At 39.5% G+C, this 12004-nt stretch overlaps 1 protein-coding gene across 1 annotated transcript; it reads left to right on the top strand.

The window, feature by feature from the left end:
* The first annotated feature begins 1823 nt into the window (after nt 1–1823).
* LOC657966 (uncharacterized protein) lies at nt 1824–12003 on the top strand. The gene is made up of 4 exons (XM_964385.5): nt 1824–2124; nt 9611–10291; nt 10505–10990; nt 11044–12003. The coding sequence occupies exons 1-4, from the start codon at nt 1953–1955 to the stop codon at nt 11346–11348; spliced, it is 1644 nt and encodes a 547-aa protein (XP_969478.1). The 5' UTR covers nt 1824–1952; the 3' UTR covers nt 11349–12003.
* The last annotated feature ends 1 nt before the right edge of the window (nt 12004 follows it).

Genomic DNA, 12004 nt, shown 5'->3' with positions numbered 1-12004 from the left:
TATCGTCGGTGTCCGCTTATAGGAGATTTCAATCTAAATATTATTTTTAATGTTTTTGGTGTATAAGTTTTTAAAGTTTTAAATTTTCTACAGAGTGTAGAAAAAACTGATTACTTTCAAATTTTATTCAACTGCTATTTTATTGAAGTGACTAAAAATACTCTTAGGTCTATAATCCGCAAATGTAATATGTATACAAGGTTGTTACGGTTAATGTGTAAATTCGGCTGTTGTTTATAAACTAGCTAGAAACTAGTTTGTAAACTAGCTGGATAATTTGTAAACTAACTAAATTTGTATGTTTTGTTTATCTGTACATATACCTACTTTTCGAAACAGTTTAGAAAAACCCTTTACTTAAAGATTATTCTTCTCCATTAACTTTTATTATAGGTAGATGAATCCGTAAATTCGTATATTTTGGAAGTGGGCAAAAAAATATTCGATTTACAAGTTCTGACTAGCTTTAATTTTTACTTTGAAGAATACTCAAAAAAACTTACTTAAAAGCGTAGAACGAATATCTATCTTCGTTTATTATTACAAATTACGAGCCGTTTAATACAGAAGGTCTAAGAACTCTAGTAAAGCACTGATATGATTTTTTTTTAATTTAATATAAGAGTAATAGTGTTATGTGAGTTATGTGATGTTCAGTAAAATAAAAATCTGCGTGTATATTTTTTATGCTGTTTTAGAGAATCAATTATTTTGACTCTTTCTTCCACAATGACAAAATTGACAACAACGGACAACTAAAAGTTCCCCATCGGTTTTGACTGTATTTTGTTTCTGATTCTTTTTGAGGAATTTTTCAAAGGAGTATTACCCTTTTTCGAATTACACAAAAACCCTTTAAAAAGTTTGAAAAAATTCCCTTTTATAGATTTTGACTTGCTGATTCGAAATATGTGCTTCATTTTCCCGTAGCAGCAATTATTGCAAAGTTGTTGACAATTTCCCTAACGAACCTCTGAGAGAGGGAATACCCTCGAAATTGAATCAGAATAACAATCTGAACCCCTCTCGGGTCACCCCGACCTAAGTCCACACGGTCCATCTCCTCGATTGAAATAACCGTCCGGTTAATATCAGTGGTAAAAATGGTGTAGATGGTCATCGCTGCGTGTGACTGCATGTACAACACATACATACCGAAGGTGTTCCACCGCCTCTGCGGATCGATTGTTGCGCGCTGAGTCCGTACTAGCGGCTAGCCCCTGCCGGTCTACAAATGTTCGCTCAGTCGAAATGTTGCGAGCGAGGTCGGAACAGTACGAACGGAGACCATAACGGACTTCTCATTTCAGCTGGGCTGGTTAAGTCTAAAGAGTTTTCTGAGTATTTTAAAAATAATTACATTAACAATCGGCATTGATGGGCATATTGGAATAGTGGTTTTTATGGAAATATGTTGCGCGTGGCTGGGGCTTCGCCCCAGTTAACTAAAAGGAAACAAACCCCACGACCAATTAAACTCGAAAACGTGGAACTCGAAACGTGGAATAGTGTTTATGTTTATGAACTGTACGCCACCCTAGCTCCATAAAAAAACACTATTCCACGTTTCGAGTTCCACGTTTTCGAGTTTAATTGGTCGTGGGGTTTGTTTCCTTTTAGTTAACTGGGGCGAAGCCCCAGCCACGCGCAACATATTTCCATAAAAACCACTATTCCAATATGCCCATCAATGCCGATTGTTAATGTAATTATTTTTAAAATACTCAGAAAACTCATTAGACTTAACCAGCCCAGCTGAAATGAGAAGTCCGTTATGGTCTCCGTTCGTACTGTTCCGACCTCGCTCGCAACATTTCGACTGAGCGAACATTTGTAGACCGGCAGGGGCTAGCCGCTAGTTGAGTCCGTCCGCCGTCTCTCAACTCCCCGTAGTTTGTTATGGTGCGCCGTCACCGACGGTTCTGTGTCAGTGAGAGTCGCGAGGCCAAGTGATGCCGACCGGCTTCCTTCTGCTGCTCTTGGCCGCCCTCGCCGAGGCCTGCCACGGACTCCTGGAGCTGCCCGACACTTCCGGCATCGACGGACAGCTCACCGCCAACCTCGGCGTCGACCACTTCTTCTCCTTGTGGCTCGTCTTCAACAACGACGACGTCAAGACCTCAGGTAATTGCGCTTCCGGTCGCCTGATGCGCGACCTTCGACCTAACCCCGCTTTCGCTCGCACAGAAGACTATGCACTATTTTTTCTCATCCTACTTTTTTTCAATTTCTTGTGGTGCTTTTGTTACATTTTCCATGGCGATGAGTGTGGCTCGACAAACACAGTTTCAAATTCCCGCAGACGGGGTTTTAAAATTTAATTTCGTTTGACGACAGTAGGCAACATTGTCTCTACTTTAAAAAGCAATTCGTTGGGTGAATTTACACCGCCATAAAGTTCGGTTTTAATTTACTTGTTGACACTTTGTCATTTTTACGGGTTAGTACATGGTGTTCAAAGAAACAGGAAATTTAATTAAAAATTGACCATTCGAAAATTTCGAGACTATCTGCACTTGCGAGGAAGTTGGGTAATTTAAATCCCTATCTACTTACCTTCTAAGCTTTGAATACGGGGAGAATAATAATTATCAAGATAATTATTCACCTTTCCTTTAAGTACGTGTAGATGAAAACTTTCAGTTTTAATGCCGCCGCTTTGTTGGTGGTGATTTACAACTTTGTTGGGGGAAATTTGCCATTTGTGCAAATTGCATCATCGGAAAGTACAAATGCAATTATTATTATCGAGGAATAAAGTTCAGCGATATTTATTTGTAGGTCCAATTATATGCAAACACCAGTCAACTTGTTCTGTTTACTTTTCAAGCGACCTTCAGTGCAAATTCTGCGTAAAATTATGATGACCTATAGGTGAATCTGGTGCTAAATTATCAAGTCCAAAAAATTTTTGGGTATTTTTTAAATCTTTAGTCATCACAAAAAATGCACTTAATTAGCTCGAACTACGGATATCTAAAGGTTAGGATATGGAACGACGTCCAAATAACACGTTCCCGTCCTCTATAGTTCCGTTAATGTCACCAGAGAGCGCACTTTCATTACCGCCTAAGTTTTCAGAGCAATGAATTTGAAAAAATTATTGTATTGGTACAATGGTTAACGCATAGCAAACAAAAAAATACAGGCAGATAGAGCATTAAATTTTCAATAGTAAGACATAAACATATAGCAAAAATTTTATCGTACACTATATTTAAAAAAATTTCTAACTTTTACCAATCTGCACTCTGGCCCTATATTTTTCAAAACACTGCGAATACGGTTGACGGTACAACAAAGTGTGAAGAACAATGTTGTAAAGAATTAAATTTCCTATAAAAAAGTCCGTGACACCATATCTCTATCTTCTACGGTTTAGGTATAAATTAAGTTCATGTTACTTATCTACATGGAAAATGATACAAACTCGTCGCTTCAGCGTCTTTGGGGCCTAAACCATTGACGATAGAAATATGGTCTCCCGGACTTTTTTAAAGGAAATTTAATTCTCTACAAATTTCTTCCGAACATTTTTCTTATATTTCTTACCGTATTCGCAGCGTCTTAAAAAATACGGGACGAAGCGCAAATTTTAAATTTTAAATAATTTTTTCTCATGTTTCTTGTGAAAATTTTAGTCGTCAGTTTTTCTCAGTTTGTTAAGAGTGGAAAACTCAACATATCTGCATTTTTTCCCAAGTAATTACTGAATTGGTTGGATTTAAATTAATATAAACGATTTGGTGCCGAGACAGTATATTGCTTGAAGCGCCCTCGTTTTTAGTCTCCTTTACTATTTTTTTGGGTTCAGAAAATCCTGCTCGTTTCGTCTCCTAAGTTATAGTCCGCCGTAGCTCTACTGCACTTTTTCGTCTAAAATATGTTTTTTTTTAATTTAATATTTTGATGACTATTTCTGAAACTTTTGCGCCGTCAGTGGTATTTCCTATTGAATTTCTGCGAAAATGTGCAAAACCCGTTGCGGAACAAAAGTACTGTCAATGTGGAAATTCCGTAATCTTTAGAATTTCGCGTCATAATAAATCAGCGCAGTTTAATGTAATCAAAAACGAAGGGCGACCAAATCGCCCCTTAACTCCTTTTAATCGCTCCTGTGTCTGGTTTGAGGCAAATTTCTTTCAAAAAATTGCACCGCCACTCCGCTTCCATTAATCAGTGTCTGGTGGCACCATTAGAGCCCCCTTCTTATGCATTTTATTTGCACTCAAACAAACCGTTCCGAAAAAATCCTTCCAAATCTATTAATCTTTTGTCACATTCCTCTCTGCCCACATCACCGTTAGTTTGCACATACCAATAACAATAATTAACGTTTAAATAACGCGAGAAAGCGCCGGATTTCCAGCAGTACGTTGACTTGGAATTATTCATATCGGCTGCAACTTGTTGCGATTTGGCTCGATTTCCTAGGCAAAAATTTCGTCCCTTCTACGCCGCCCCAGGCGACGTTACCTCATTAACGCACACTTACGCAACTCCCGAGTTTACTTACGCAATAAAATAGTGTCTGATACGGCCATGCGGCCATGTAATGAGTTACAGCTGATCTCTTAACGGATTAAATTAAAACTTCCTGGTGCTCCCGACTGAGCAAAGATGAGATGATTGATTGTGCCCGTGGAAGCGTTCAAAACGCGACTTGCTTGAGCGGTGATTAATTCATTACAGGCGAACAAAACTTGAACAAAAATGAGATTTCAAGAGCTTAAACTAGCGACGATTGCTCGAAACAATTGTAAGTTTGGAGCGCGACAAATAAATTTCCTATTAGAAGCGATCGGCTGTGAATTATTGACACTACAGTGTAGTTAAACCCTCGCCGGAAATGTCGATACGAATTTATTACGGATAAGTAGTTATCTGCTATTCTTTATGGACGCTGGAAGAAATTACGAGAGGAGACACTGACAAATTTCCAGAAACTATTTTACACCAAGAGATCTTATTAGATATAGATTTCTCAAACACATACAATCCCAGCACCAAAAACAACAATTGCCTTTTCAGAGGTGTATCAGATAAATCACACCTCTATTGTGCCTAATCCTTGTTCCTTTTTTATTTTTTTTTAATTCAAAACTGAATCCAATTCACTTTGGTATTTCATACAATCATGTAAGTAGCCTAAATTTTTAATAATGCTACAAATTATAAATCTACTAATGGATTAAGGTCAGCTGGGAGTGGTGACCAGTCATAGCAACATTAATTTTTTATTTTATCCAGTAATGTTACCGTACCAATAAAACTGAAATAAGCTGAAAGATTCGCGGTGAGAAAAAAAATTGAGAACTATATAAAAAACAAAAGTATGACAAAAAAGGGACTGAAAACATAACCGAAATTTTGCGTCTTTTCTGTTGGAATTTATGAATTGTTATTGTTGAAACTGAAGATAATAATCTGGGTTACATTCAGGAGAATGTCTAAGAAAACAAATTGAAGAAGTGAATGAAGAAATAAAAATGTAAATGGAAAAGTTGGTAAAGAAAAATGTAAGGGAAAAATGAATCAGAAAACTAATCATCCGTTCAAACTCCAAGCGCTATAATTCTCGCAAAAGGAGGGCACCCTGTACACTTGTCCCTAAAAGTTTGGTGCGCCATCTGTCGCCCCCAAGTTTATCTTTCCGCCTTAACTCTAATTTTCAACATTTCGTAAAGGCTGGCTTTGAATATTTGAGTCGCATCGACCGCTTCTAACCCTTCATGGCTCCATAAAAGTATGAATATTTTATTGCCGGGATTTTATCAACGGTTAATAAAGATGAATAAGTAGCGCGCGGGCATGTCGAGGGTTTAATTACCTCCTAGCCCTTTGTGATTAATAAATAATAATGAATTATCTCCGGCCGGCTAATAAGAAAACAATTCCACGGGGGTGTTCCATTTTTCGTTGAAACTCTCCGCTTGTGACGAGTGTTGAGCATTTGGAACGGCATTACCGGTCAATACTTGTCATTAAAAACGTCCGCTGTAATTACGGCAGGAAAGCGGGTCAGAAATGGACAATATTCGACTTTCCATTAGCATTAGTGGCGATCATCTTTATTTACGTATGAGGAATTTTTACGCAATTAAGTGACTCACGGGAATTACTCACCAAACTCGTCTTCAACTAATTAAAATATACCGTACACCGAAAAATCGAACTGCAAGTATGCTCGAGGTCGCAAATAAGCGCCTTTCCCATCATCGTATGATACGGAAAACAAAATCGAAATGGAGAAACTCGAAACGGAAATGCATGTAATTAAAACATTCCAGAGTTGCGAACAAAGGACGGCTCTAACAGCGCCTTTTGGCAGATTTGCCTTGTTCAAAACACCCCCAGAACCATAAACATGGCAAAGTTAATTATTAGCTGAACTCACACGACCAAATTGCTAACTTCTGGCAGGACTTTTTGTCGTCTTGCAAAAGGACCACGGGGACAAAGGATAGTGAGACCAGTGTTTTAGCAACAAAGCAATACTGGATAAAGGATGAAGAAAATATTTTCCAATATGTTTTAATCATTTTATTTGTGGAAAAAAGCAAGTTTATTTATTGTTTGTAAATTTATCTTGAGGACTTATCGCATTCAATTACTGCACCAAGGAAAATGTATTCGTTATAATTGTCAGTCTTTCCATTCTATTCGGACTCACCTAGGGTTTTCCAACATCCTCTATTTCTATTTTTGAGTCTCGTGGTTTTTTTAAAGGAAATTTAATTCTCAAAATTTCTTTTTAACATTTTTCTTTAACCGTATTCGCAACGTCTTGAAAAATACTGGATGAAGAGCGAATTTTACATTTTAAATAAATTTATTCTCATGTTTCTTATGAAAATTTTAGTCGTCAGTTTTTCTCAGTCTGTTAAAAGTGCACAGCTCAACATTTCTGCATTTTGTTCAAGTAATTAGTGAGTTGGTTGATTTAAATTAATTTGAAACGATTTGGTCTAACGTTCAAAGCGCCCTCCTTTCTACACTGCCGTACTATTTTCTTGGGTTCAGAAAATCTCTTTCGCTTCCTAAGTTATAGTCCTCTGTAGTGTAGATTCCAAACCCTAATTTTGTCGGAGCTTGGTTTGAAACTCTAAAATTTCAAGTTCAAACCACAGATTTACAATTTCACCGTTCTGCTAATTTTATTATCAGGTTTTTTCCTATTTTTTGGTTTCGTGTCTTCGGTACTTCCTTGAGTTTTGACTTAATAGTTCCCTAAGAAATCTGATTGAGATTATCTCGTTCAGCAGCCAGTATTCAGGTTAATAAGCTGATTAGAGCTCGAAAGAAATGAATCAATAGGTTGTGGTAGTTGTCGCTTTTTGCTGGAATTGATCAAAGCCTTGGGCGAAATCAGTTTGGTCTTTTTCCCCATGTTTTTGCCCATCGTCTGCATCGCTAGACAAGTTCATTAGCCACAAGTCGCTGTTTCCCTTTTATCAGTCGACATCTGTACCCCGTATCGCCCCATCTTTAAATCAAGTTGAAGAAGTTAATCAAGTAACCGCATTAGCGTGTCGCTCCCGTCGGAAATGAAGCGTTCCTCACGTCCTCCCATCTTAGTAGTTTCAATTAAAAGTGGCAATTAAGATTCTGCACTAGTCCATCGTGAACGTGCTAACGTGTCTAATACCTGAACGGAATTTCTCATAAAGAGGCCCCCGTTGAACGTCACTAAGAGGATGCTCGAAGCATTCAGCAAATCTCGACGACGCGATTTGAAAATTCGCGAGAATCCTCGTCATTTTTACCGCGGGACGTGACTATGCGATTTCTGCCGCGTAATTGATCCATCACGAAGGAATGCAGACGCATAATTGAAATGTGGCCGAGTGATTGATGAGAGTTTCGCAATTACGGGAGAAGATTTGTCGTATTTTTTACTCCTTTATCCGCTGACGTCAACGCGGATTCCGCCACAGTTCACTCAATTTCCCGGCAATCGCCCGGATTTTATGGACTCGGTGCGTCACCTGACCAATTCCGGACTTAAAACAACCAAACCGACAAATGTCCCTCGCGGATGATTTTTCATTTAACTTCCACCATTTACACGCCACTTTATCATTGTTCGGGTGGTGGCAAGTTTTTGCAAAAATCGATCCCAGCTCGCGCCAGAAAAAACAGCATTATACATGAAGACGAGGGGAACTCGGATGATGGGATTCCAAGTTTTAAATTCGCCGTTGTTGTTTTTTTAATACTCCGGCAAATTTCTGGCGAGAGTTTTAGTTTGCGACAGGTTCTCTCGGACTTTGCTAGTGCTTGAAACTAAAGTTTCAGAGTCGGACTGACGTCACACGTGCGCTGCTTTCACATAGTAAAGGGAACTTTAAAGTTTGTGTTGAATTTTACAAGTTAATTTCCAAGACGGAAGCAGAAACAAACTATATAGGACCGGCCAATAAATGGTTTTTCGCTTTAAAACAAACAAATGACCCCGATTTTCAAATCGCAAAGCGGACAACAAAAAATTGTTAGCGTGTCAAACATTTAAAGTATTAGATACAATAAGGTTCTGAGATAATAACACTTTAGTTGAATCATTTTTGTGCGGTATTTTTTGCATTAAACTACAGCAAGTCATGCAGAAATGAAGAAATGTAATTCTTTATTTATATTTAATGTCGACTTTAACTCACCGAACGAAACGTAATTGAAAGTAGCAGTTGGTCTTCTGAGAGTGAAGATAGTGTTGTTGCAAGGACGAAAAAATACAATTTGCGATAAAATTACTTCGATAAAATCGAAGATGGTTGTTAGCATATTGCATAAAATTCGAGACATTATCGGCCATTGCATCGAAGACGAAATTCTAGTTTAATGGGAAGGGCCAGCACCGGTTCACAGTCTCATTTGTTCCAGGAATGCGTACTTGGCCAATAAAAATATCGAAATTACCTCCAACTTGTTTATCTACCCCACAAAAAATTGCGACGTGTTTGTGATTGGATATTGGGGAACTAATGCACACCCGACCGTAAGACGGACCAATCACAAGGCGCGTAAAAAGTTGCCAAAAAACCGGTGTTCGATTATTTTAAATGACGGCTGATTTTTACCGAATTAATTGGAATTTCCCCATTTGGAACTTCAAAAATTCGTGGATTGATCTAATTGCGGAATTATTGTAATGCTTTAATTTTTTTTATTTATTTATTATTCAAAACTGGACGCCACCAACTTTTTTTTTTTAAATTGGAAAAAAATTATTTGCCGCTGTTATCCTGGTTTACACTACTTAAGAGTGCCTTTCCGACTAGCTTTTATACAGTGGGAGTGGGGAGGTTCGATTTCAATTAAACACAGTCTTTTTTGAGAAGAGAAATTTTTATTCAGTAACCATAACAATAGTAACAACAGATAAAACAAGTAATATAAATTTATTAGTTAGAAAAGCACCTGACCGGCAATTATCTCTGCTAAAAGAGTCATTTTTTTGTGGATTACCTTTATTTTAGATTGTTTTGCATTTTACATTCTACGTTCAAATACGAGTAATACTGTCGTTTAATTTGATTACAATTCGATCTTAAAAACAGTTTCATATTTCCGGCTGCTTGCCATAAAAAAGCAATAATAAATTGTGTCGCAGGTGAGCCTTTTACGATCCTCGCGCCCCAAAATTCGGCAACGAAGCGTGCCGAGACCCTGCTCCAGCAGCCGGAGCTCGTCAAGAAGCTCCTTCTCGACCATGTGGTGCTCTCCCGTCTCGACCTCACAAACCTCACCTCCGACACGTCGTTCCAAACGCTCGGAGGTCGAACAGTCCACGTCCATCGCACGAAACCCGACAAACTGAAGGCTAACGACGCCAACATCGTCCAAAAAGTGGCCGTTCCTAACGGCTTGTTGGTCGTCTTGGACAACTACCTCTTCCCCGAAGAGAAGAAAAACGCCACGCAGGGGAAACTCGTGGACGTCCCTTTCGCTGCGGAGACGCGAAACCAGTCCAACACCACGTTCGTGGAGAACGTCATGGAGGTGCTGTCGTTCCTCAAAAGCGGCGTCAGAGTGTTCCAGCACTTTTTGTCGCGGTCCAACGTCTCCAAGTTGCTGGAGGACGGGGAGGAGTACACGGTGTTTGTGCCGACGGATCACGCCTTCCAGCGGTGGCATCCGATCGATTGGGGGTTTTACCCGTTCAGTGTGCCCGAGTTCACCGAGAGCATCATAATTAACCACTTCGTCAAGGGGCGGCTTAAGCAGGACACGATCAAGGATGGACAGGCGGTTAAGACGCTGGGGGGCCGCGAGATTGTCTTTAAGAAGACTCGTAGGTATTTCCCAACTGGGCACTTGCATGTGGGGGGAAACATAGTTTGCCACTCGACACAATGTTTAATAAAATGGTAATTACGGGTAAAAGTCAGTTTTAATTAAAATTCTTTCGTGCGGAGCATCTGCACGAATTCTTAATTGAAGTGCCATTACATGCAAGTCCCCAGTGGCCCCCCTTGCGCCCCAGTCTCGATTTCCCCTCTTTCAGCGAACTTGTCGGTCAATGGGGCCATGGTCGTCAAAGGGGACACGCCGGTGTCGCGCGGGAACATCATGTTCATTGGAGAGGTGCTCTTCGTGAGCGAGTCGGTTGTCTCAAAGCTGCACCAGCAACACAGAGACAAGGAGACGCCCCCATTGCTGGCGTTCCCCTGGTTTGGGGCCCAGTTCCTCTCGCATGCCTTCCTCGCCTTGGAGAGGGATAAGCGTTTCACACATATCACCCGCTTTTTGAATCTGGCTGACTTGGCCCCGCATGTCTCTGGCACCGGATACACCTTCTTTGTACCCACTGATACGGCGTTTGAAGAGCTGGGCTTGGATAAAATGCCAGACAACTATTTATCGACCGGCGACGGCTTGCAAATCCTTCTCAATCACTTCGTCAAGGGCCGACTCTATGACAAAGACTTGAAGGATGGGACGCAGTTGACGACGTTGGGGAACAAGACGATCAGCATAAAGCGCACGAAAGGTAGGGCAAAATAATCTTTTTATTTTATTTAATTTGATTCAATTGTGTTGCAGACAAGGTGAAAGTCAACGACGCCGTCATCGTCGAGAGCGAAGTCTTCGTCTACAACCTGGGGACGATGTTCTACACGGACAAAGTCCTGTTCACCACTGCGAACAATCTTCCTTCCACGAGCACCGAGGGTGTTAAACCGACGACGGATGTTTTCACCACTGCTTCGGACATAGAGCCAGTTCCGGACGAACTTACCGAAGAGTCCGGGGCTTTACCCGACGTGCTTTTCTCTGACGGGGCAGCGACAACCGACGAAACGTTGCCAACTGATAAACCCACAACTCAGAACGCAACTATTAAATGAACCATGTTCCTAGACTAAATGAGACAGTTTTATCAGTGTGCTGCAAGATTCTGTCGAATGATGTGATTGTTTTATTACATTTTTATCCTAGATGTAGCTCTCTTATCTTATTTTACACATGTATGGCATGGCCAACGAACACGTGGCGTTTTTTTTTGGACAATTCTGGATATTTATTGGCCGACTATATAAACATAGCAACTTTTGTTCGATCAGTTTTTAGTAGGAATAATGTACAATACTATGTGTATATAGTCATGAAATATTTATGTATTTTAGAACAGTATACAGGGTGTTTTGACGAGATGAGTCGCTCTTGTCTGATCAAAATTTCCTCTATAGTTTAGCAAAAAAACTGACTGATGAATGTTAGAAGAGACAATTTGCAAATATTTTGCGAGTTGATTTATATTTCTATAAAACTAATATTAAAAAATCTGTTTACGTATCTAGTAAATAGATATATGTTGTGTATTAGAAGCTTTATATTTGGGGGTATCAATTGAAAAAATTGAATGTTTAGTGATAGGAGAAACATTCCATAGTAGGTGTAATGTTTATTCATTTGTATAAAAGTCAATTGTTATTTTAATACATAATACTGTAAGAATATGTTGTTAATAACAGGGATCCCAACATAAATATGTTTCTTTAAG

This window comes from Tribolium castaneum, chromosome 5, assembly GCF_031307605.1.
Source record: "Tribolium castaneum strain GA2 chromosome 5, icTriCast1.1, whole genome shotgun sequence".
Taxonomy (NCBI): Eukaryota; Metazoa; Arthropoda; class Insecta; order Coleoptera; family Tenebrionidae; genus Tribolium; species Tribolium castaneum.
The sequence above is the reverse complement of the archived record's forward strand: the minus strand, read 5'-3'. Positions and strand labels throughout refer to the sequence as shown.

Excerpts from the sequence above, each read along its gene's own strand:
- LOC657966 (XM_964385.5), top strand. The coding sequence starts at position 1,953 with ATGCCGACCGGCTTCCTTCTGCTGCTCTTGGCCGCCCTCGCCGAGGCC. Across the intron at positions 2,125-9,610 it reads CGACGACGTCAAGACCTCAG|GTGAGCCTTTTACGATCCTC; the intron begins GTAATTGCGCTT and ends ATTGTGTCGCAG. Across the intron at positions 10,991-11,043 it reads CAGCATAAAGCGCACGAAAG|ACAAGGTGAAAGTCAACGAC; the intron begins GTAGGGCAAAAT and ends ATTGTGTTGCAG.